Raw genomic sequence first — 24,870 nt, 5'->3', positions numbered from 1 at the left:
GTAATAAATAATAGATTCTTAAATAAATAATAGATTATTTGCAGTGTATGTTGTACGAAATGCTCAGACATAAATGCAGTACAAACAGTTTATTGATGACCATGTAGGTTTTAAATAGTACAAGACACAAAGGATGCACAGTTGGATCAGAACAATTGTTAATCTACCATGAAAAAAAACAACTAAATTATGTGGAAAACAGCACAAAGACTAGCATAGTTAGAACAGACATCCATATAAATGTAAAGTTTAGTTTTTGTTATTACCATAAATTAACTATTGCATTGGCTGGTTATAACAGAAAGGTAGTTAATTCAAATATGTCTCTCTGAGTTTGGTTACTATGGCGAGTTAGTTGAGTCTGACAATAAACGGTAAAGGAATGTCAACATCAATCTTTCTGTCACTTACTCTCACATATGGTTCAACATCCTTGCTTGTTTCTTTGAGGGTGCTAATGACACTGTTGTGGAAAGCATTGATGCGTTTCACTGACAAGTCAATCCAAGACTGGATGCTTGTTCTAAGCTGTTCAGTTGACATGTCAGCCATGATGCTGTGGATTTTATTGATCACAGATTCAAGATATTCCTTTATGATTATGTGCACCTCATCAATCTGCTCGGCAACACCGGCCAGGAAATGGGAATTCATGGCATCATTGTATGCATCCACCAGAAAGCTGCTGATCTTCTCAAAATTATGAGTTTTTAGAGTTTGGATAAAGTTTTCACTTTGTTGAACAATAAATTGCATGAACCCTGATAATTTCTTAATCATATCCTCCAGCTTGATGTCTCCAAGTTTCCTCATGCTAACAGTCAGCTGTTCTTGCATTTTCCTCAGAGCAACCACCAAGTCATCGCATAGTTCTTTCCCAGTGATGACGCGATTAGAGCCAGGGATGGTGAATTCTACAGTTTGGACATGATCAAAGACTGATGCAAAGGTGGAGGCAAAGTATTCAGGAAGCTTTTCAACAGCCTCCTCAGATACATCAGCGACAAAAGTGCTGAATTCCTGGTAGACCTCAAGTCCAGAGAGCTTTCGTTCATAGCCAGGGATCTGGAACTTGGTCTGTCTCAGGAATTTAATCACAACATCAAGAACAAGCTCAACCTTCTTCTGGGACTCTTTGAGAAGTTTTATGGTCTTATCTGTGACAGTTGTCATAAAATCAGAAGAACTAACTGCAGCTAAGTTTTCAACAGCCGTCATGAACATTGCTTTACCCTTCTTCCTGAACTTTTCAAACGAGCCTTTAAAACTCCTAACATGCCTGCTGATCTTGTTGTATGTCTTGATTGCAGGATCAGAAACCATCTCCATGGCTCCTGGCACTTGTTTCTTCAGTCCCAGCATCATCTCATACGGCATCTCCATATTCCAGGTTGTCTGAAGGTTTAGCTGCTCAGAGTCCTTTACAGACATCTTGAGACCCACAATGTTGACGTATCTTGTTGGTTCAGTCTGTTGAAAACACAAACATGAATAAAAAGTAAAATTAGAAAAGCGAAAAGTAAACATACATCTTAGATTAACAGAAAATAAATTTTTACTGATGAGGAAATGGATATGTATTCTATTACCGGGTAGCAACCATAGAGTCTGGCTTTCATTTGTGCTGGCCGCTTGGTCTGCATCTGTACACCCAGGAGTCCTGCAGAAGTGGTGGACATGGAGACAACAAGACCATCTCCTGGATTTCCCTTAATTTCCTGGTTGATTTCCATAGTGAGTGAAGGCAAATTGACCTTTGCTGAGTTGCTCACAGAGGTATCTACATTTTCATAACTCAAGGTGACAGTGCTCTTATGATTTCCTTCTAGCATCGAGTGCTTTACAGAGAAGAGGGAGGCCATTTTAAATTCACCCACTGTGTTAACACTGGTGTTGCCCTCAATCTTTCCCGTCAGAATTTCAAACCCAGAAGAGGAGGAGGCATCAAATTTGACCTTGAGGCCATCCTGGTTGAGGATGCTGGCATCAGTTTTAAGTGTGATCATTGCTGTTTCCATAGAGAACTCATAAGTCAGGTCACCCATCATTGGGATCTTGATGCTCTGAACCTTGGGTAGGGTGATTTTTGGAACTGTCAGCTTGCGGAGTGCAGATGGGATGTGCAGCGAGGGCACAGTGACAAGTGTGACATCAGGCAGGGGAATTGTGAAAGAAGACATCTCAATATTCATGACTGGAACTTTGTAGGCAGGGACCACAATGGTTTTAGGCAACTCAATGCTGTATGTTTCATACCCTGACATTGCTTTGTTATAAGATGAAGCAAGAATGGTCGCGGCCTTATCCTTGCCAATGAGCATTTTCTTGTGCAGGGCCCTCGTGTTAATATTAATGGCACGGATGACTGGATCCAGATTTATGTCAATTGTGATCATCTCAGGGTTCTTAATGTATTTCAGTTTGGAGTTGATGTCCAGTGTCTGCTGAGTTGTCTTTAGGATGTAGTTCAGGCCAGTGTCTTCCCACAGAGAAAAGCACTCCACTCTTTCTGTCTTCATTCCAATAACTGGTAGAGTTATTTCAGGAATAGTAATAGGTGTCTTCAGCACTTCAAGATTTGCCTCGGCATTGATTCGTGATTGGATGTTAATTTCACTTTCGCCATTGTCCATGGAGAACAAATGTGAGTATTTGTATTGGTTGAGCTTGGCCAGACCTGTCCAGCTTCCTTGGTGCATTTCTGAGTTCAGAGTAAAATCAGCGTCATTCTGCAGGTCAATGTTTACAGACTGCTTGAATGGAAGAAAAAACATAGCCTTTCCTTTGTTCTTACTATTAAATGTAAGCTCTGTGGCTGAGATCAGAGTGAGGACAGAGCTTGAAAGGGTTCCTGTAATCCTACCAATCAGTTTTGCATTGTGAGATGCTGTGAGATCAATTTTCATGTCTTCAGCCTTAGCCTGAAGCTTAACCTCTGCCACACTGCCCTCCATGAAAGGTGTGTCGGTCTCAATTTTGGCATCAATTATGACATGTCGGAAAGTACTAATATCAGCAACAAAACTTTCCTTAACCGTTAAAAGGCTGCTACTTGTGTCACCAGTGAAGGTCACTTTGGTGTTCTGGAGATCCATTTCTACATTGATGTCACTCTTGTGGTTTGCTTCATCTGAGTAATGCCAAATTCTAAATTTTTTATTGGCCAGATTATTAAAAGTGAGATGGAAGCTGGCATCTTCGAGCCCAAAGAGAGTCTTTTGATCAATCACCATTTCACTGAAGATGCTGAGGGGTGGAAACTTGAGGTCATGTTTGTAGACAGTGTCCATCTTGGCAGAAACTCCGTTTTCCAGAGCAAAGAATGCACTGTTGACAAGCTCTGCCATATAGGGCTCAGTGGTTGCTTTTGCAGAGGTTTCGGCAGAGACTTGTGCTGATAGGCCATAAAGATTCATTGTGCCCTTGTGGTCAAGTGTGAAGGATGACTGCTGAACATTAATGGCTTCAGAGATGGTCAGACGGCTCATTTTAGGAGCAGCAAAATGTGCAGAGGCATCCACAGTGAAGTTTAGCTCTTTTAGAGTAGAATCAGCCTGTGAGTTCAGGCTAACTTTAAACTCTGGTGTGGCTGGTGTGGTTGTGGTGTTCTCCAGCTTAGCTGTGGTCGTGAGGCTGTAATGTGGTGAAGTAACTTTAAACTCACCATAGAGTTTGCCAAAGCTAGGAATCTTGCTCATCTCTGTAACTTTGTCTTTCAGCTCCGCAGTGAAAGTTTCATAATCAAATGACTTAATTTTCTGCATCATTCTTGTGAAAAAGCCACTCATGTCATCAATAAGCTGTTTGAAGTCAATTGAATAAAGCTCATTCACAAACTCTGTCACCGGCCCCTTAAATTTGTTAAATAGAGGCTGGATATCAATAGATCTGAGAGCCTCAAATGTTTGTTGCAACTTCTCCCTGATCTGATACTGCTTCATTATTTTTACAACTTCATCCATGATGCCCCCAATCATTTTTTCAATCTCATAGTTGGAGAGAAACTCTTCTATTTTGAAATAAATTGCATTGTACCTTGTTGGAATGTTATATTTTTTCATTTCAACCACAACAGTGTCCTTGATAGATTTCAGCAGATTAATAACTTTGTCAGTAGGGAGCTGGGCTGTCAGTTTGATGATGAAATTCTCCACAGATGTGATAAACCCTTTCAGGTCTTGGACAAAGAGGCCAAGGTCGAAACTGTTAATCGCTTCTTTTAGTTCTTCAAGTTTGGCCTGAAACTTAGCATTGATTTCATACCTGGTGTTGATGTCTTTGAGCATCTTAATGCTGTGGTCCATTAGACTAATCATTGTGCTTTTCACATTTTCAATGACTGTGGGAAGGTGCTCAATGAAAGGGATTTGGATGAACTGGGTGTCACTGTTCTTGTCATACTTCACAAATCCAGAGATGGCATAATCTTGCCTGGCCTCACTGAAGAGGGGAGTGGAAACTTCTCCCTCCAGCTCAAAAGCAATTCTCTCTGCGTTGTTTTTGGCACTCAACATCTGTTTGAAAGTGTGTTCATTTACAGTGGATGTCATCTCCAGTGTGACCATTTGTTCTCCCAGGCTTAGCAAGCTGTTGAGCTTGTTGTTCACGTTGGTCTTCACAGTAGGTCTGTCTATCACCTTGTGGCTGCTTGAAGCTCTGTACTCAAATGATTGTTCAAATTCTGTCGGTTCTGCTTTCAAGAGGAATTTGCTGTACAGTTCTCCACTATGCTTTCCAAATAGATACACCTCTCCATTTGAGTTGAAAATGGCATCGACGTTGAGTGTAAAGGGTGCAGCAGTGGTTTTAATGATACTGTCCATAAGAAGAGATGGTGAGTTGAAGTTAGCCACATTGCTAAACTTGATAGTCAGACCATTAACTTCCATGTCAGTGATATGTGTCATGCGTGATCCCAGGAGTTTTCCATTGGTATTGCACTTTGCAGACAGGACTAAATCAGCAAACTTGATTTCATAGATGTGCTTGAGCTCTTCCTCTAAGAAGCTTCCCTTCAGTGTCCCAGCCAGCTCCATGCTGTAGGGTTCTGCCTTGAATTGGGCATCATTCTCAAATGTGACTGCCATCACTTTCAGTACATTTTTCACCATGGCTGAGGCTGTAAAATGTCCCATGTTGACCGTGATATCATGCATGTAAGAGTTGCTCTTGTCAAGGAAGTTGTCAGTTTTGGTTTGTAGGGTAAAAGATTTTAAAGTAAGAGACAGGGAATGGGTGTTTTCGGTCCTCATCTCCCTAAAAGATCCAACCATGTTGTTAGAGAAGACCAGTCCATCTTCATTCAGCCTGAGATTCACTCTGTTCCGCCCGCTGATGTCAAAAAGGCTACCTTCATACATGCTGTTGAAATATACTTCTGTGGTTGAAAGCTTCCCCTCAACATTGAGCTCTGCCTTGTTGTCTTGAACGGCTCCCTTTGTTTTAAGAGACAGGGTGGCACCGGAGGAGCCAATTCCACCATGGAAAATATTCTCAAATGTTAATGGACTGTGCTGGGCAGTTGTTGTGCAGCTGGTGGTCAAGCCCTTTGAGTTCAGTGACAAGGTTGCTTTGTGAGAAGCGAGGCTAGAGAAGATCTTCACGGAGGCATCAGCATTGATTTCCAAACCAGAGGGGTTCATTGTTCCAGTAAGCAAGGAGTACACACGGTTCTGTGTATCATCAGCTTGGTTCTCGATCCTGAGGGAAGCCTGTCCTTCAGACATGGAGAACGCCATCTGGTTAAGAATCATCCTCTCAAGAGCCCTGGTCACAGAGTCAGACTGAATGGTGAGTTTGACATCCTTGTAGTTTAGATTAATTTTTGTGGTGTGCTTGACCGGGTCAGAATCCATGCTGGTGGTTGATTCAAACAGAAACTCAGCATTTTCAAAAGATGCTTTATTCTTGTGGGAGAGCTTCATCAAGTCGCACTTTACCATCAGCGCACTGTTCATTTTTGCTGTTTTCTTGGCTGGCTCAACAGAGATGGTGTAGAGATAAGTTGTGGTGGCAACCTTAGACCCAATGGCGATACTGCCATCTGTGTTAACATCTCCAAAGAAAGTGTCTGAGTCCAGCTTGAACTGGGTGGTAATGGTCATAGATGTGTCAAGACCCACTGGAGCAGCAGTAGCGTAGATGCTGTAACGACCTGTTGTCAGTACATTGTCTGTGACAGCAATGCTTTCCAGCACGCTGAAACCTGTGTTGATGAGCATGTGTTTCAGGACTCCATTGAGTGTGACTTCAATAGTTTCCCTGTCTGTGTCTGTGATTTTGGTGGATCCTAAAAAGCAGAAAATTGGTTAAATAATAGTTAGGAGTCAGCTTTTATGGTGGTTCTATAAAATCAGCCAACGTATTTAATTAATTCAAGAAAACATTTTAATTACCCTCAGTTGAGAAGGAGAGCAGTTTGATTGGACTTTCAGCCATGACACTGAACTTCGCCACGTATTCAGGAGACTTGGCAGTATTATTGCCAGCTGTAATCAGTCCCTCCCAGTCATAATAGTTACTGTTGACCTTGGCAGACACTTCCAACAGCCCCATCAGAGGCAGAGTGAGATCATGTTCAGATGGGATGGTGAAACTTGGAATTTGGATCTCCCGTGGGGTAAACTCCAGGCCCAGCTGAGGCACAGAAATGTGTGGGAATGTGACAACAGGTGGAATCCTGAGTTCCTCAGAGGATTTTCCACCAAGAGGCAGAGGGATGGTCATCATGAAACGGTTCTGGTTGAACTGGTATCTGAGTTTGCTCTCACTGGTGAAACATTCAAAACAGGACACATGTTAAACCCCAAAAATACAAACGCAGGCTACTTGTACTTTATCCAGACAATGCAGATGTTGTTTTTTTTTTCACACTTAAATGTTTCAGATCATCCAAAAATATTTAAAATCAGAAAAAGACAACCTGAGTAAGTACAAAAAGCATGTTTTACAACTCCACAATATTGGCATTTGCTTTTAAATTTCTTTAGAAAGGACCATGAGCCTACTTCAAGTTGTCAGACAGATTCTATATAAATTACTTCTTGATACTACAGCTCTGGCAGATATCAGGCCAGAAACAAAAAAATGTGGGTTATCACAGTTAATTCATGTTTTAACAAGGGGAACAATGCCATGATGGCTGCATCAAGGACTGTAGAATCACACACTTTACCCTTGTGCCACCGCTGCTCGTGTGCATTTTGTATTTAATCAGGCTATCTCTGTCTGGTTTGATTATCTGAAACAATTAAGTGTGACAAAAGAGCAAAACCAGAAAAAAACAGACAAATACTTTTTCATGTTACTGTTATTGTGAACATGCACATGTAAAGTTACTTACAAATTCATGAATAAGATTTGAGGCACTGATGGCATTTCCACCATCCCAATGTTGTTCATCAGATTCTTCATGTGAGGACAATCCGCAGAGATTTTGTTGATCCAGATGTTGCTAGCCTATTTAAAACAAACAGAAAATGCATTTGCCATCACTTAGACTTTAAAGAAATCCTTGAAGCAAAAGCAAAATGTTTAGGAGCTATTATTTTATTCTTTTCACCTCAATTCCTTTATTGACAATGTGACGCAGTTTCATGTCGGTCTTCACAACCTTCTTTTCCATGAGGTCCTCGGCCAGCCGACTGAGCCAAGTCTGGAGGGCTTCAGTGTAATGCACTGGGATCTTTGTGTCAGCTTTCACATTGGACGTCAGATAGGCCTCAGCCTCCTCCTTACCTGAGATACAAAATGGTTTTGCATTTAAATTTTGGTTTACAATCTGAGAGTACCTCTGTCTAACTATGACTGGTGCTTTTGTACCATATTTGAAGGTGACTGCCTGAACGGAGGAAATCTCTGGGAGCTTGATATCACTCTTGATCTGCATGGTGAGCCCACTGTCTTTGGTCACAGTAGCACCAAGGGTGGCATCAATCTTCAGCGATGGAACCAGCAGTTGAACCTGAAGTAATCCATCATTCATGGCCTGAAGTCTGCAACAAAACAAAATAACAACAAAAATATTAGTCAAAGTGTAAATGTGAAAATAAATCTCAATGTTGTGAAGGTATAAAGGTCGGGTTTGCTCACTTGGCGCGACCAGTCAGGGATAGCTGTGGCACATTTTTGTTGGAAAACTCAATGGTGAGGGATTTGCCTTTTACACTGCTGTCTGTCATGCCAATCTTAATCCCAGCCTCAACATCAATGTCAGGAATCTGGATTTGAGTAGTGAGGACATTCCTGTTCTGGTTGTATTTTATGGTGGCTGTAGCCTCTGTGGGCTTAGCACCTGAAGTTACAGAAAATAATATACTTTTCATTTCTGACTTATGTAAACCGGCAGAATCACACGGGAAGTACCCAACACAATACTCGTACCCTCAGCTCTCAGGGTCATCTGCAAGGAATCCACCTTCTGGCGGCCATCCTTTCCTTCACTGAGACGTTTGTAGGCAACGCTGGCTGTGTACTCAGAGATCTCTTCAGTAGGTTCGATATCAATGGCAAACCTAAAACAGAAACAATCATAAATGTATATGTAATATATTCTGCTATGTGGATGCTAACAATAAACAAGGAATGTCCAAACTGCATCTTACATCGTCTCTCCGTTCAGGGGGAAGTAAGGAGCAGCATTCTTGTCAAGGGCGTCCGCGTAAAGCATCTTGGTGCAGGATTTGATTCCAGGGAAGAGAGGGCTGCACTTTGATTTGCTCTGCCTATAAGGGATCCTTGTGGCCTTCTCAGCACCAACAATCCAAATTTTATTGCTGTAAAATTGGCAAATTAACAGGAAAGGTTTAAAAAGCTGAACTTTATTGTCTCACTTTGATACACATTTAACACAACACTTACTTAAACTGTTTGAGTTTAAAATGCTCCATCCGCCAAACATAAATTATGTTTCAAACATCAGTGTTACCAGTTATATTAATCACCTGATTCTGAAGAGCTTTGTGGTGTCCTTTGGAGCTGGTATGGAGAGCTTAAGCTCGTTCTGCTCCATGGTGATCTTGGCGTTGAGGGAACTCTCATGGAAGATGTTGGTGTGCATCTCAACAGCAGAGGCTACAAATTCAGGGAAGTGCACTCCTATCTGGGTCATGAACTCAATTCCAACAGATGGACTGAAGACCAGCTCCTTCTGTGAAGGAAAATTGATTTCATGAGATTTCCTAGCCTGCATTTGTTTGTTAGACTCTAAGCACATTCTACTCTAGGAAATTACCTTCTCTTATGAGATTTGACCATATTTATGGACATTTATATGTATAATTCTTGACAATTTTTGGCAACAACAAAAAAATTAACTCCTTATGCAATCGTTAAAGTACCAGGGCACAAAATGAAAGTAGGAAGAGGTGAAATGGAAATACATGGGTACAAATTGGCAAACAGGCAAGTCCATTTCTGAGAACAAGGATTAAAAACATTACCATGTTTGGGGAAATGTGAAGGCCTCCTTTTGCACCAGGAGCAAATGTGCCTGACAGAGCGAATGTCATGGGCAAACCAGATGCTGTTGGCAAGATGAATTTGTTGTCCATGAAGATGTAGTGTGCAAACATCTCTGTGTCAAAGTTTGGCAATCTATTAAGCTGAAACTGAAGAGCAGAACAGACAATTTTAGAGCTCCCATATTGTGGTATTTGGGAACAAACTTATAGCTATGATAGAAAATATTCATAACTGTTATTTAAAACAATACCTTAGCATGTTGTGCGAAAGCTCTTGCAGTGTTGATTGCATTTTCAGCAATAAATTTCAAATCATTGGCCTTGATGTAACCCAGTTCAGCTCCCATGATCTTCAGATAGGCCATAGCCTCTGGGGACCCCTGACTCTGGAGATTGTTCAGCAGCTTGTTGAAGTTGTGAGCAATTTCTCCCAAAAGGTTTTCAGAAACCTTAAAAGAAAGAGCAACTCTGTGACATACTGTGCTTACAGCCCAAATGACGAAGCAGCAAATGCTTAATAAATAAGTACATACACTTGGTTTTCCTGATTTTAAGGGGGCAATCCATTTTTCCAGAACTTCTTGAACCTCCGGTGGCATCTTGCCCTCCGCCCAGTACAGAGCCTTAGAAACGGTGTCAGGAAAAAAGCCGTTCTTTCCAAACAGAGCCTCGATGGTCGGCTCAAAGCCTTTTCCCTCCATGCCAAGCTACAGGAAAAATATATGTATTTTAATGGTTTGCTCTAAGTCCAACACAGGCCATGGAGCGACACATACCTCCCAAATGTCCAAGCTGTAACCAAAGGCTTTCAGGGTTGTTTCCAATAGGACTTCCCTTGGTAACTGGTTGCTGGGATCAAAAATGACATTGCCCTGAATGCTGGCCTCCATGTTCTCATGTGCAACGCCCAGTTTATAGTTGCGAGACTTTGAGATGTAGTCACTGTGAGTGGAAATATCAGTGTCCTTCAAGGCATTGAGTATTCTGTCACCAAGCCTAAGGAAAAAATAAATGTATTACAGCTAGCTTATTTAACAAAACACTTCATTGTACTTCAGTGAAATGAAACTCAGAATGAGAAAATCTTACTTTTTTGTCTCTAATTCAGTTGAGGTAATGATGTTGTAAATGTGGCTGGACACAAAAGCTTTGATTTGCGTGTTCTGCTCCTGGGTTAGTAGCTTCTTCACCATGTCAAAGTCACTGCCCTGGGGATCCCTCATCAGAATGAGGTAAGCTGCCAGGCGTTTCTGCACGACGCCCTTGGAGTACTGGCTGACTCTCTGGAGGTCTGAGCGGACCTGGACAAACAGCAGCAGACGATTGGTTTTCAAGGTAACTGCATCTTTTAGTCATCGGAAAATGGAAAAATACTGAGAAATCTTGATGTTACCTCATCGGTCACAGACATGCGCCTGAAGGCCTGGATGGCTGCCAGTTGCACGGACAAAGTGGTAGCAGGCTGTCTCATGCACTTCAGCAGGGTGTTCTTAATTTTAGGGTCAGCTGCCTCCATTGCATCTCCCATGTTGCCGACAACCTGGATGGAATCGCATACATAAAGGTTAGTTTTTATTTATATTATTTTTACTTTAGAGGCATGGGCTCACAGGCAGTTACCTACCCTCAGGATCAGAAAAGTCAGCTCTTTTTCGCCTGCACAGTCTGCACGCAGGAGGGATGCCATGTACTCATTAACATCAGTGATCTCTGGGGTGACTCCCTCAGCTTTGTAAAGTCTACAGAAAAATGTAGGAGTTAATGATTAGCTACTAATTTCCAGTAAGAATTACAACTGAGCATCCAAGTACTCCCACATACCTCCGGGCTGCATTGCTCAGTGCATACATGATGGGTTTGCTCTGTTTGTACTGAGCCATTGCCAGCAAGTCTTGGACCATCAGGCGTGAGGGGTTTGACAGCATTCCCAGGGTATAGACGAAAGCATCAACATCATATGCAGCATGGTCAAAGTTTCTGAGTATCTTCAGCATACCGCTGGTGCATTCTGGGGTGCCACACTGAACCAGAGCTTGCCAGGTAAGAATAGCGGAGACAGACATCATCTCATCCACACTGGAGCTGAGGACGTCGGTGTTCAAGCCACGCAGTTCAGACACCAGCTTGTGGAAAAAGGTTGCACGTTCCTCGTCCTCATTGTTCTCAGACAGAGTGTTCAGCTTCTGCATTGTGTCAATAACCGCGTCCTTCGTCTGTACCGGGGACTTGTTGTTTGCAACATCCATAGACAGGGGCTTGAAACTTGCTTCATCTGTGTAGATTTACAACCGAATTGATCAAAATACTAACCAAAGATGAACATGTTTAAAATCATGCTCTGAACAATGAAGAACTTACTGTGGTCAAAGATTCGGTCATTGATATTGGAAGTTCCTCTGAGCGTTACAGTCTGGCTCACAACTGCAGAAAGTCCATTTTCGTTCCTTTTTCCAGAGATAGTGAAAAATTGAAAGAAATTAAGTAATAAATCAAGTACAGGAATAATTTCTGATTATGATTTTTCTAAGCTACGTATATTCAAATCTTTACTCTATTACAGTAGAAACCTACTTGTGGGAGAAAGGTAGGAAGATGTGCTTCTCCATGCAGGATCCGCTGGTCATGTGCTTCTTCTGCCTGTCAAACTTGTAGTTACAGGTCTGAGTACTGCTTATCATTTTGGACAGAGGGTAGTTCTGACAGCAAAAGACCAGAAATAGATCACAAAATCACAGTAGCTCCTTTGACACAGCATATGTAGGTGGTTATTTTACTTTATTAAAGTAGATTCATTGACTGTGTGATAGTGACAGTAACTAGTGGCTGCAGGAGCTCTCACCATGCCAGAGATGAGGGCCAGAGGGCTGGTGTTCTGTCTACGGGCTACAAAGCCATCACATTTGGACAGATCCCTACTGATGGTCATTTCAGTTGCACCGTCCAGTCCGAGGTTGTTGGTGAAGTCGGAGGAGCACACTCCATGCACGGTGGGCTGAAAACAATGAGAGGCTTTATTAGGACTCAAAAACAAAGTTCCCAGAGTTTGATTTGCAACTGTTCCCTCTGTCCCTAAATCAGATAATCAATGAACCTGAATTATTATGGAAGCAGGTGATGCCAAAAAGGTGATAACTTATCTAGGACTTTGACCTGCGTTTGGAGATTATCACTGTAAGAACAAGATATTATAGGACAGGACCTATCACCTCTGGCTGGGGCAAGTTATCAACCTATTGTGCAACTTGTTTATCTTTCCGTGACTCCACATCACAAGCTTCATCAAACTCTACTTGGCATGAACTAATTGAAAGTTAAAAACACCGAAATGTTATATAAGAAAAAAAAAAAGAAGTCCATCTACCATTTCTTTGGTCTCCTCCTTGTCCGTTTCAGGCACCATGAGAGCGGAGATGATTCCCCTCTTGATGTTCAGGATGTTGACAGGCTCATCATCTTCAGGGAACAGCTTAACATCGGTGTTTCCTTCCACTGCAGCCTTCAAGGTGTTCCTGGCAACAGGTACAGGTTTTAACTTCCAACCTAGCATTTAGGTCATCAGCTTTTTTTAATCTCAGTGACTGCACCAAGTTATTGAACCCAAGAACACAGACAATAAAATAAAATCTTTCCTGGACAGATAACTCTACTTACTTGGCCATTGCGGCTCTGAAATCCTCGGTCCCCGCAGCGGGACGGTACACTGGTTTTCCGTCATGGTCCACGCCAGAGATCTCCCTCAGAGAACAATCTGGTGTTCTGAGGATGAAGCGACACGTCTGGGGCACTTCGATTTCAACCTGTGCAGCAAATTAAATATTTTGTTGTTACTTCTGTTGTATGTGAAAGGTGATAGAAGTTTTCTCTTGCTCAGTTATTACTGTAGGTTGAAGACTTACTGTACAGGAGACTCCGGGTCCGCTCTTGTCATTTGAGGCTCCATTTACACTGTTAAGGGCCTCAGCTTCATAGCTGTACACAAATCGTCTGAAGTTCCTGTATCTTTTGGCCACTGAAAACAGTTTAAATGACCTAATTAGAGCATTTTAGCAACACTTGTTTAGTCTTGAAACATTAGACCGCATCAGTCAAAATAATTTGAGAACACATTTTGAGTAGTGAGGACATTCCTATTCCGGTTGTATTTCTAACAGCAGGATTTAATAAAAATGGTAAAGTTTCTAATTAGTTATTATAAAACAAACTTACAACATTACAAGTTTTGGAAAAAACCTTTTCAGTTATATAATTTTTATACATTCAGCTAAAGATAGCCCCTTCTTATTTGTATCTTAGTACATTATAGTATTATTATGATATCAACACTGAACTTGCAAAGTAAAAATTAATTGTTTACTCCTAATCATTTTCTACATGGAGGTAGACTTCCTCATGGTAATACTAAAACTTAAATTTCATATATTATATTATATTATATTAAAGACAGTCAGAGTTTTGGAGAAAGTTTAAAAACAGTTAAAAAAATGTTTGCCCAAATAATTTTCTAAATGGTTAATGAATCTCCAAATTAAGCTTAATAATAATAAAAAAACAATGTTTTACAATTTCACAATTACAAATTGGAGATAGTGTCGATTTATGTTATTGAAATTGACCTGACTCTTATTACACAGAACAAAATGCGTAGTTTGTTACATATCTAAATGATTTATTGAATTTAATAAATAAGGAAAGCAAAGGAATAACTGCCGCTGAATAATCCAGTTAAAATCATTTGGTTCTGGGTGCAAGGTCAGCATCCTGTTTTAATTTTTAGTCTTCCCCTTTTTTTTTAAATAAAGTGATCGACTGATTGATTAAAATACCTAAAAGATACAGCAGGTTACATCCATCAAAGCTTTCACCCTTTTTGTTGCTTTGTTAAGTCAGTTACATCACATTACAACATTAACTACGCAAAAAAATGGAAAAGAAAACTCACAAAAGCAAACGGGAGATTGTTCCTCCAAACCTCCTACATCTTGCTCTGAAAACGAAGACAAGAGTTTAGCTAAGCAAACATAAAGTCAACATGCTCATGTTTAAGTAGCAAAGGTTTTTACTTAATTATATGTTTGTTAGAAAAATAGATGGTTGTTTTATTGTTAATTTGACCCCAATAATTTAGCACCAAACATTGCTGTCATTAAATTTTCAGAGACACAATCATAAAAACAATTTATTCAGAATTTTTAGATTTAAATGTATCCTTTATTTACTAATAACAGATGCATTTTAAGTGTTACAAATTACCATAAAAGCAGAGTACTTACGGGCTAGAGTGTAGGTGCCCAGAAGAAGCAAAAGGCAGAGCTTGTTACCCCACATGATGGGCTCAGCTCCTGCAGGATATGGAGAGTCTCCCTCTTTCTCTGAAGACTAATCCTTGTGTCTGTGTCTTTGGGCTTTTATAGTCCTCCAGTCTAATGGTATATGACTTCTTGGGACCTGCAGATATGCTGCCCTGGTTCCAAAGTCTAAACCGTCCTTGTGGCAGGTCAAAGGTAAAACAGACTTGTCTGTCAGCATTAGGTGGGGGTGTTCAGTATCACTGCGTGAATCACTTCTTTTCTATTTGTTTTGGTGTTAGATTATTCAGGTGTTGTTAATGGAGAGCACTGGAGATATAATTTTCTTAGAAATTTGTTAACACATTAATTTTATTTGCCTCAAAATAAAAGAAAGGAATCAGAACATCATGTAATCATATCAGTGTCATATCAGTGCTAATTTATTATCAATTCCTAACTTTTATTGCTTGTTTTGCTTAATGTGCAGCACACAAATTAATTTATAGGAGATTTATTTTATAATTTAGTTTTTCATTTTAATTTTCAAAGAGTTTGTCTTCAGGTAGAGTAGATCTAAACTTTTTAAGGTAGATGTTCAAGAAAGACCTTAACCAAACACTGGAAGTAATTGCACTTTACAGTTCTTTCGTGAAGGTTTTTAGGTCAAATATTACGCAATATTATTAGTTTATGTGTCCAAAAATATCAAATAAGGTTTTCTCCCAGAAAGTGATGATAACCTTTGCCCTATAGCTGCCAGACTGTCTGAAACACACTGATGCAAAATCGAAACCTGAGTCATAAGATGATGCTTGAGGAGGATTTATCAGCACATATTAAAGCACATTTCATGGGATCATCCTGACTGATTTTTACACTGTCAGTAAAAGTGTAGCTGAATCAATACAGTTCTTTTGCTGAAGTCTTGATCTTCTTTACAATATTTGATTTTTATACAACAGACCAACAAAAAGTAAAGCACAATTTTGAAGTGAAAGGTAAATGATACATTTTAACTTATCTGAAAAGTGTTACGTGACTTTATATTCAGATCCCTTTACAATGATACCTTTATATAAAATAGAAGGCAATCAATTGCTTTCAGAAGTTTCATAAAAAGTAAATAGAGCCCAAATGTGTGGAGGAAGACACCATCCCCACAGTGACACATGGTGGTGATCATGCTTTGGGAATTTTTTTCTACACCAGGGAACCTGGTCAGAATTGATGGGAAAATGGATGGAGCTAAATCTAGGGCAATCCTGGAAGAAAAACTAGTTAGAAGCTGCAAAAGACTTGAGACTGATGTGGAAATTCAGATCAAAGCGAATGGCCTAATCAAAGTCCAAATGTAAATCCAAATTGGAGCTTTTGTTATTTAATCTGATGTTCAAATACACTCTCCATTATAAATCAGACTTAAGCAATTTGGCAAAAGAAAAGGTAAACATTTTAGTCTCTAGATGCTAAAAGCGAGTAGAGACATTCCCCTAAAAGACAGCTGGAGCTGCAGTGAAAGGTGGTTCTACAAAGTATCGTGTCAGGGGAACTGAATGCTTACGCAGGCCACATTTTTCTGTTTTTATTTGTAAATATTTGTTAATGAATGTATCCTTTTCTTTCCACTTCTCAGTTATGCATTACTTTGGGTTAATCTATCATGTGAAATCTGATAAATCTTAAATGAAATAACAAATCCCATTGACAAACTGGGAAAAAGTTAAAGGGATGTGAGTAATTTTGCAGTGCACTGTATTTATGACTGAATTCAATGCAAGTTTTCTGCTCTTGTAAAGAAAAAGTGCATTCTTTCTTTATATACTTAAAGAAAGGAACATTTGATCTGTTTTAAGAACCTATCAATAAAGAGCTCCAGTTAAAAAAAAGAATAGTTGCTTTCACCTTTAAGTGTAATTTTTTAAACAGAATCAAATTTATCCTACATTATAGTTCAGCAAATATCTATTACATTATATGGATCAGGCATACTGTACCTTGTGCCATTTTGGAACCTCATCAAATCATCGGCTAAATTGTTGATCCAAAACTTCCAGGAACGCTGGTTTTGGAAAAGACAAGCTACTGGAATGGCCCGAACTCATAAATTGAGGACTATGCTTAAAAGCTGGTTCTTGGGAATACAACTGCTAAGAAGAGTGGTTGGTATCGACCAGAAATTTGCCAGAACCTAGTTAAATAAAAATGAAACGGCAAGACTCTGTCATTTTTAAAGGTAAAGGTGTAAAAGAGATAATTTAAGATTCCTCCAACCCAGAAGTGTTCAAAGTGCTGCCCATGGGCCATTTCTGGCCCTTGGAAGGATTTTGTGTGGCCACCCACACCACAGTTTAAGAACAGTAAAAATTTGGCCCAGGCATTTATTGCAGATGGACACTTTTTGTCATTTTTAGGTTGAGATTTTCACAGAAAGAACTTGCCAAAATACAACAAGCTTTTTTAAGAAAGACTGACTCATATTCAATTCTTGGTGGTACTTTAAACCTTTTTTTAACCCAACAAAATAAAAAAGAAATCAGACTCCGTTGTTTGTTTTGTTAACAATTTTAAAGTCCTTGCTGGTCAGCAAGGACTTTAAAATTGACAAATTTGGCTGTGGCAAAAGGTTTGGACACCACTGCTTTAAGCCAAACAAAGAGGAAAGGAGGACAAACCTTCAACAAGAAGATTATTTTATGCTCAGATCTTTCGTATTTTGTCAAAATACAGATAAAACTCTTTGACATCTTCAAATTAATAGTAATAATCGGTTGACAGGGAATGATGCAAACCACAAAAGTTGGGGAAAACCTGTGTGTTCAATAAGCTTTTGAGATTTCAAAAATTTCATGTCTTCACATAGCTATCGCTCTTTCCCCCCTATCAAATAAGTGGCACTTGAACTGATAAGTGATTCAGGAATTGCATTGTTGTTTTCACACTGTCAGCAGAGCTGAATCCCACCACTTTCTTTGCTCTTCCAGCTGGTTCACATTCTCATGTTGCTCACCCAAACAGTTGAAAAAAAAAAACACTTTACCAATTAAATCTAACATGTTATAGCACAAATTACTCTCTTTTTCCTTTTTCAACATCCTTTGCGCAACCTCTCAATATGGAAAAGATGTGAATAGTTACTACAGGTATTTGAGATCAAGATTTTTCTACGCAGTCCCCCAGACCAACATGGTCTTATTTTATTGTAAAGTGGAGGGAAGATTCTTCATGATTACAATTTTGTTGTTACAAATAAAAATATTAAACTTTTGGCTAAGATTTGTAATCAATTCCTTACCTATGACCTCCTAAATAAACTCCAGTGCAACTAACTGTATCCAGAAGTCCCCTACATGGAAAATAGAGCCATTTTGTGTGTAATGGGAGAATACAGGTCCTTCTCAAAATATTAGCATATTGTGATAAAGTTCATTATTTTCCATAATGTAATGATGAAAATTTAACATTCATATATTTTAGATTCATTGCACACTAACTGAAATATTTCATGAAAACCCAAAATTCCTATCTCACAAAATTAGCATATCATTAAAAGGGTCTCTAAACGAGCTATGAACCTAATCATCTGAATCAACAAGTTAACTCTAAACACCTGCAAAAGATTCCTGAGGCCTTTAAAATTCCCAGCCTGGTTCATCACTCAAAACCCCAATCATGGGTAAGACTGCCGACCTGATTGCTGTCCAGAAGGCCACTATTGACACCCTCAAGCAAGAGGGTAAGACACAGAAAGAAATTTCTGCGCGAATAGGCTGTTCCCAGAGTGCTGTATCAAGGCACCTCAGTGGGAAGTCTGTGGGAAGGAAAAAGTGTGGCAGAAAACGCTGCACAACGAGAAGAGGTGACCGGACCCTGAGGAAGATTGTGGAGAAGGGCTGATTCCAGACCTTGGGGGACCTGCAGAAGCAGTGGACTGAGTCTGGAGTAGAAACATCCAGAGCCACCGTGCACAGGCGTGTGCAGGAAATGGGCTACAGGTGCCGCATTCCCCAGGTCAAGCCACTTTTGAACCAGAAACAGCAGCAGAAGCGCCTGACCTGGGCTACAGAGATGCAGCAATGGAGTGTTGCTCAGTGGTCCAAAGTACTTTTTTCGGATGAAAGCAAATTCTGCATGTCATTCGGAAATCAAGATGCCAGAGTCTGGAGGAAGACTGGGGAGAAGGAAATGCCAAAATGCCAGAAGTCCATTGTCCAGTACCCAGAGTCAGTGATGGTCTGGGGTGCCGTGTCAGCTGCTGGTGTTGGTCCACTGTGTTTTATCAAGGGCAGGGTCAATGCAGCTAGCTATCAGGAGATTTTGGAGCACTTTATGCTTCCATCTGCTGAAAACCTTCAAGGAGATGAAGATTTCATTTTTCAGCACGACCTGGCACCTGCTCACAGTGCCAAAACCACTGGTAAATGGTTTACTGACCATGGTATCACTGTGCTCAATTGGCCTGCCAACTCTCCTGACCTGAACCCCATAGAGAATCTGTGGGATATTGTGAAGAGAACGTTGAGAGACTCAAGACCCAACACTCTGGATGAGCTAAAGGCCGCTATCGAAGCATCCTGGGCCTCCATAAGACCTCAGCAGTGCCACAGGCTGATTGCCTCCATGCCACGCCGCATTGAAGCAGTCATTTCTGCAAAAGGATTCCCGACCAAGTATTGAGTGCATAACTGTACATGATTATTTGAAGGTTGACATTTTTTGTATTAAAAACACTTTTCTTTTATTGGTCGGATGAAATATGCTAATTTTGTGAGATAGGAATTTTGGGTTTTCATGAGCTGTATGCCACAATCATCCGTATTAAGACAATAAAAGACCTGAAATATTTCAGTTAGTGTGCAATGAATCTAAAATATATGAATGTTAAATTTTCATCATTACATTATGGAAAATAATGAGCTTTATCACAATATGCTAATATTTTGAGAAGGACCTGTAAATGCAGCTGTTCTGTGAAGGACTGAAATGTTGGATAGAGAAAATTAGTGGATAAAGAGCGTCATTGAAGACAAGCTTTGAACATCTCACAGGGCGCTTATCCATCCATCATTCAAAAAATGAAAAGAGTATGGCAAAGCTGCAGACCTTAAAAGAAATGGCTGCCCACCTAAGCTCACAAACATTAATCAGCATTAATCAGTCCCAAAGCCTCATGGTTACTTTGTGGGGGCGACAGAGATCCACAGCTCGGGTGGGAGAATTTGTTTACATGACAACTATGAGTTGTCAAATCTGGCCTTTATGAAAGAGGGCATGAAGAAAGCTGCTGTTGAGAGAAAGTCATTAGCCATGTAGGCGACACATTAGGAAGAAGGTGCTCTGGTGAAAAAGAAACTGCACATCATATTGAACAAACCATTTCCATAGTGAGAAATGGTGGTGGCAGCATCATGCTGTGGGTATGCTCTTCTTCGGCAGGGTCAGGGAATCGGATCAGTTACTGGGAAGATGGAACAAAATACAAGGCAATCCACAAAGAAAGCCTCAAGACCGGGGAGGAGGTTCACCTTCAAGCAGGAATACTTTAAACATACAGAGCTTCAATGGAAGGGTTTGGATCAAAGTGTTTTCATTTGTGATAGAATGGCCCAGTCAAAGTCCAAACCTAAACTCAACTGAGAATTGGTGGCAAGATTTGATAAATCGCTGTTCAGACATTCGTTATCCAATCTGACTGAGCTTGAGATATTTTATGAAAAACCGGCAAAAATGTCAGTCTCCAGATGCACAAAGCTGGCAGAGACATACCCCTAGACTTCAACTGTAATTGCACCAAAATGTGCACAAAGTATTAACTTAGGGGGCGGGATGCATGCTACATTTATCATATTTGTATTTAGAAAGATTTTTTAAAACAATATAATTTCTTTCTACTTCATAGTTTTGCATTACTTTGCGTTGGCCTACTGCATAAAATCCCAATAAAACCACTGAAGCGTGCAGATGTAACATGACAACACAATATGAAGACTTTTCAAGGAACTTTATAAATAAACAACTCTTTCAAAATAACACCAGTAGCACATTTGACTTTCAGATTTAATAAGACTCTTAATGGACCTTTAACCTCAAAAGAAAAAGAACATCTGTGGATCTTGTAAGATCAGGTTTACTGCAGAACTGAACCTAAGATAAGTTAATCAGCACAGGATTGTGTGTCTGTTGTTGCACAAGAGTGACTTCAGCACTGAGCGCTGTAAAAACAGATTACAGCATGTATCATACAGGAAGACATTTTCGAAGCTTTGATTAAACAAAAAAAAGTTAAAGATACTGTTTTGTTGATTTAATTCAAACATTGTTGTACTCATGGGGGGGGGGGGGGGGGTGCACTTCTCATAGGAACACCCACACCACCAGCCACCCTGCACAGGGTTAGGCAGGTAAGCCTTAAAGTGATGTTAAAATGTATTTTGTATTGATCATCAGTAAACTAATTTGTTTTGTGTTGTTGCTGGTTACTCAACAACTGGGCTGAAGACACTTGGCTGCGTTGCTGAGTGGGTGAAATGTCGTCACATCAATAAAGTTCCCTGAGTTGCTCCCGGTTTCATTGTGTGGCCACAGCAAATTACTGTGGTGCATCCCGCTGAAAAGAGGAACTCATTAAGGGTTTAAATTCATTTGCCAAAAAGAGAAATTTGAGTGCATTACCTGAATTAGTTATATAAATTTGCCAAAACCCACCTGCTAGTTCAACCTAATTTTGACAAAGAAGGATGAGTGCCTCGGGTTTTGATGGTTCATTGTATTACATACCCCATAACCTTTCATAAATTACCCTAGAAATAGGTTAACATATGTGCATACATTTTGAGTTCACTGGCTAAGAGCCCTCACCTCGGTGCTTGAGTAAGGCTCTCCTGAAAAGATGTGTTTTCTAGGAGGAAGGCAATTGGCATGCCAGAAAGATCTACTATCCAGTGGAGACGTCTGCAGGTTTTAAAGAAATATTCCCATTACCCTCACGCATAAGCAGATAGTAGTACAGTTCTGTCAGGAGACAAAAGCAAAGTTTTGAAATGGGACAGAAACAGAGTTCTAAGGAACTGCCCTCTTCCCAGGGGGAAACGTTTGCCTTAATGGTAATAAATATGAACCAAAAAGCACCGAATTACATTTTTCCAACAGTGGAGTCATTCAGCCCTAAAATATTAAAATTCATTAATTTTAGTCAGTGGTACAACTTTATTTTCCTTTATCATGCCACTGCAATGCACTTTTTTAATGTTATTTTGTTTGTCACTGCAAAGTTTGTAAATCACTTTGCCTTACCATATATGACTGTGAGGAAGCTTTGCTGCTAAAATATACCTATCGTGCCAGAATATGGACTAACAGAACCTTAGAGGAATTTTGTGATGTGTAGTACCAGATATACAGGAAAAGGTCCAATGGTGTGATAGTAGTGGGGGACTCACTTCTTACAGATGCCATTAGATCCCATCAGATTAATCTTGTAGGAGTCTGGAGGCCAGGTGAACACATGCAATGGTTCATTTTGAGGCTCGCTTCTAGTAGTGAGGAAGACTACCGCTGCTGTAAAGAGGTGTTGTTACTATCTAGTGTGAGTAACAGATGAGATGAGTGGCAACTAGGCAGTGAGAAGCAAATCCTAGATGAAACAAAGCATCCTGGATGGGGGAGAATATGGAAAAGATACATTCATATAAAGCTAACTACAGGTCCTTCTCAAAATATTAGCATATTGTGATAAAGTTCATTATTTTCCATAATGTCATGATGAAAATTTATCATTCATATATTTTAGATTCATTGCACACTAACTGAAATATTTCAGGTCTTTTCTTGTCTTAATACGGATGATTTTGGCATACAGCTCATGAAAACCCAAAATTCCTATCTCACAAAATTAGCATATCATTAAAAGGGTCTCTAAACGAGCCATGAACCTAATCATCTGAATCAACGAGTTAACTCTGAACACCTGCAAAAGATTCCTGAGGCCTTTAAAACTCCCAGCCTGGTTCATCACTCAAAACCCCAATCATGGGTAAGACTGCCGACCTGACTGCTGTCCAGAAGGCCACTATTGACACCCTCAAGCAAGAGGGTAAGACACAGAAAGAAATTTCTGAACGAATAGGCTGTTCCCAGAGTGCTGTATCAAGGCACCTCAGTGGGAAGTCTGTGGGAAGGAAAAAGTGTGGCAGAAAACGCTGCACAACGAGAAGAGGTGACCGGACCCTGAGGAAGATTGTGGAGAAGGGCCGATTCCAGACCTTGGGGGACCCGCGGAAGCAGTGGACTGATTCTGGAGTAGAAACATCCAGAGCCACCGTGCACAGGCGTGTGCAGGAAATGGGCTACAGGTGCCGCATTCCCCAGGTCAAGCCACTTTTGAACCAGAAACAGCGGCAGAAGCGCCTGACCTGGGCAACAAAGAAGCAGCACTGGACTGTTGCTCAGTGGTCCAAAGTACTTTTTTCGGATGAAAGCAAATTCTGCATGTCATTCGGAAATCAAGGTGCCAGAGTCTGGAGGAAGACTGGGGAGAAGGAAATGCCAAAATGCCAGAAGTCCAGTGTCAAGTACCCACAGTCAGTGATGATCTGGGGTGCCGTGTCAGCTGCTGGTGTTGGTCCACTGTGTTTTATCAAGGGCAGGGTCAATGCAGCTAGCTATCAGGAGATTTTGGAGCACTTCATGCTTCCATCTGCTGAAAAGCTTTATGGAGATGAAGATTTCATTTTTCAGCACGACCTGGCACCTGCTCACAGTACCAAAACCACTGGTAAATGGTTTACTGACCATGGTATCACTGTGCTCAATTGGCCTGCCAACTCTCCTGACCCGAACCCCATAGAGAATCTGTGGGATATTGTGAAGAGAACGTTGAGAGACTCAAGACCCAACACTCTGGATGAGCTAAAGGCCGCTATCGAAGCATCCTGGGCCTCCATAAGACCTCAGCAGTGCCACAGGCTGATTGCCTCCATGCCACGCCGCATTGAAGCAGTCATTTCTGCCAAAGGATTCCCGACCAAGTATTGAGTGCATGACTGTACATGATTATTTGAAGGTTGACGTTTTTTGTATTAAAAACACTTTTCTTTTATTGGTCGGATGAAATATGCTAATTTTGTGAGATAGGAATTTTGGGTTTTCATGAGCTGTATGCCAAAATCATCCGTATTAAGACAATAAAAGACCTGAAATATTTCAGTTAGTGTGCAATGAATCTAAAATATATGAATGTTAAATTTTCATCATGACATTATGGAAAAGAATGAACTTTATCACAATATGCTAATATTTTGAGAAGGACCTGTATATGTTCTTCATCCCAATGTCAAAAATACATAAATATTGGATTTTGCAACATGGCAAAACTGCAGTCCAAGGCCAACTGAGCACCAACCACTTTCACTGACCTGTACCTGCTAAAAAGCTATGAGGGTAAGGCATATCTCAAAGCATCTTACTAAATGACACTTTAGAGTTGTGATTTCAAATAAGATTTGACATAAAGTTAAAGATAAGTCATGCATTACTTTGATTTTTATGAGATCATGTAAAAATAAAACAAAGTAAAATGTTTCAATTCAGGAAGTTTGACTTCTGTCACTTTGGATAGCTTTTAAAGTTACAGCCGAGTTCAAAATAGTTCTGCTTCTTTATTATATGCCAATCCTTATTTGAAAACTGCGTTTTGTATTTCCTCTGGATTATTTTTGTTTGATCAAAAGTTGTTTGATGATCTGAAACAGTTTAGTCAAACAAAAAAGCAGAAGAAATCCATAAGGTGGCAAAAGGTTTTCACAGCACTGCATATAACTTAAATATTGATTAAAATCTACCTAAATGAATTAACATTGTTGAAATCTAACAGCTTGTTTTATCAGTGTACTTTCCATGTGATTACATTTAAATTTGGGCTGTTTAAATTGTTCTTTTCCAGTTTTTCCAACTTAATCCCAGAGTGCAAAACTCACACTCAAAACATGAATGGATAAATCTGCACTGAACCTATGTGTACATAACATTCCTGAGAATAAACACAAAAAGCCACGAATCTACCAGATCATCTGGTGCAACAAGATCTTCCAGTTAGAAAGCAATCAATTAATGACAGAAAACAGATG

General features: G+C 40.1%; 1 protein-coding gene across 1 annotated transcript; it reads right to left on the bottom strand.

Moving 5' to 3' along the window:
* Positions 1 to 74: 74 nt before the first annotated feature.
* Positions 75 to 14,836, bottom strand: LOC124881774 (apolipoprotein B-100-like). The gene is made up of 26 exons (XM_047387542.1): positions 14,732 to 14,836; positions 14,401 to 14,445; positions 13,358 to 13,470; positions 13,113 to 13,258; positions 12,823 to 12,970; positions 12,301 to 12,453; positions 12,033 to 12,157; positions 11,820 to 11,905; positions 11,283 to 11,733; positions 11,086 to 11,200; positions 10,855 to 11,001; positions 10,551 to 10,762; positions 10,238 to 10,457; positions 9,995 to 10,168; positions 9,713 to 9,910; positions 9,441 to 9,608; positions 8,943 to 9,148; positions 8,604 to 8,774; positions 8,383 to 8,513; positions 8,092 to 8,293; positions 7,822 to 7,994; positions 7,562 to 7,737; positions 7,343 to 7,458; positions 6,396 to 6,769; positions 1,590 to 6,289; positions 75 to 1,470 (listed from the first exon to the last, which is right to left on the bottom strand). Exons 1-26 carry the CDS (start codon positions 14,784 to 14,786, stop codon positions 352 to 354), a joined length of 9,924 nt encoding a protein of 3,307 aa, XP_047243498.1. The 5' UTR covers positions 14,787 to 14,836; the 3' UTR covers positions 75 to 351.
* Positions 14,837 to 24,870: the final 10,034 nt, after the last annotated feature.

This window comes from Girardinichthys multiradiatus, chromosome 15, assembly GCF_021462225.1.
Source record: "Girardinichthys multiradiatus isolate DD_20200921_A chromosome 15, DD_fGirMul_XY1, whole genome shotgun sequence".
Taxonomy (NCBI): Eukaryota; Metazoa; Chordata; class Actinopteri; order Cyprinodontiformes; family Goodeidae; genus Girardinichthys; species Girardinichthys multiradiatus.
Note: the sequence above shows the minus strand (reverse complement) of the source record. Positions and strands in the feature narration are given on the sequence as shown.

Excerpts from the sequence above, each read along its gene's own strand:
- LOC124881774 (XM_047387542.1), bottom strand. The coding sequence starts at position 14,786 with ATGTGGGGTAACAAGCTCTGCCTTTTGCTTCTTCTGGGCACCTACACT. Across the intron at positions 11,201-11,282 it reads CTGAGCAATGCAGCCCGGAG|ACTTTACAAAGCTGAGGGAG; the intron begins GTATGTGGGAGT and ends ATTTTTCTGTAG. Across the intron at positions 1,471-1,589 it reads GACTCTATGGTTGCTACCCG|ACTGAACCAACAAGATACGT; the intron begins GTAATAGAATAC and ends TGTTTTCAACAG.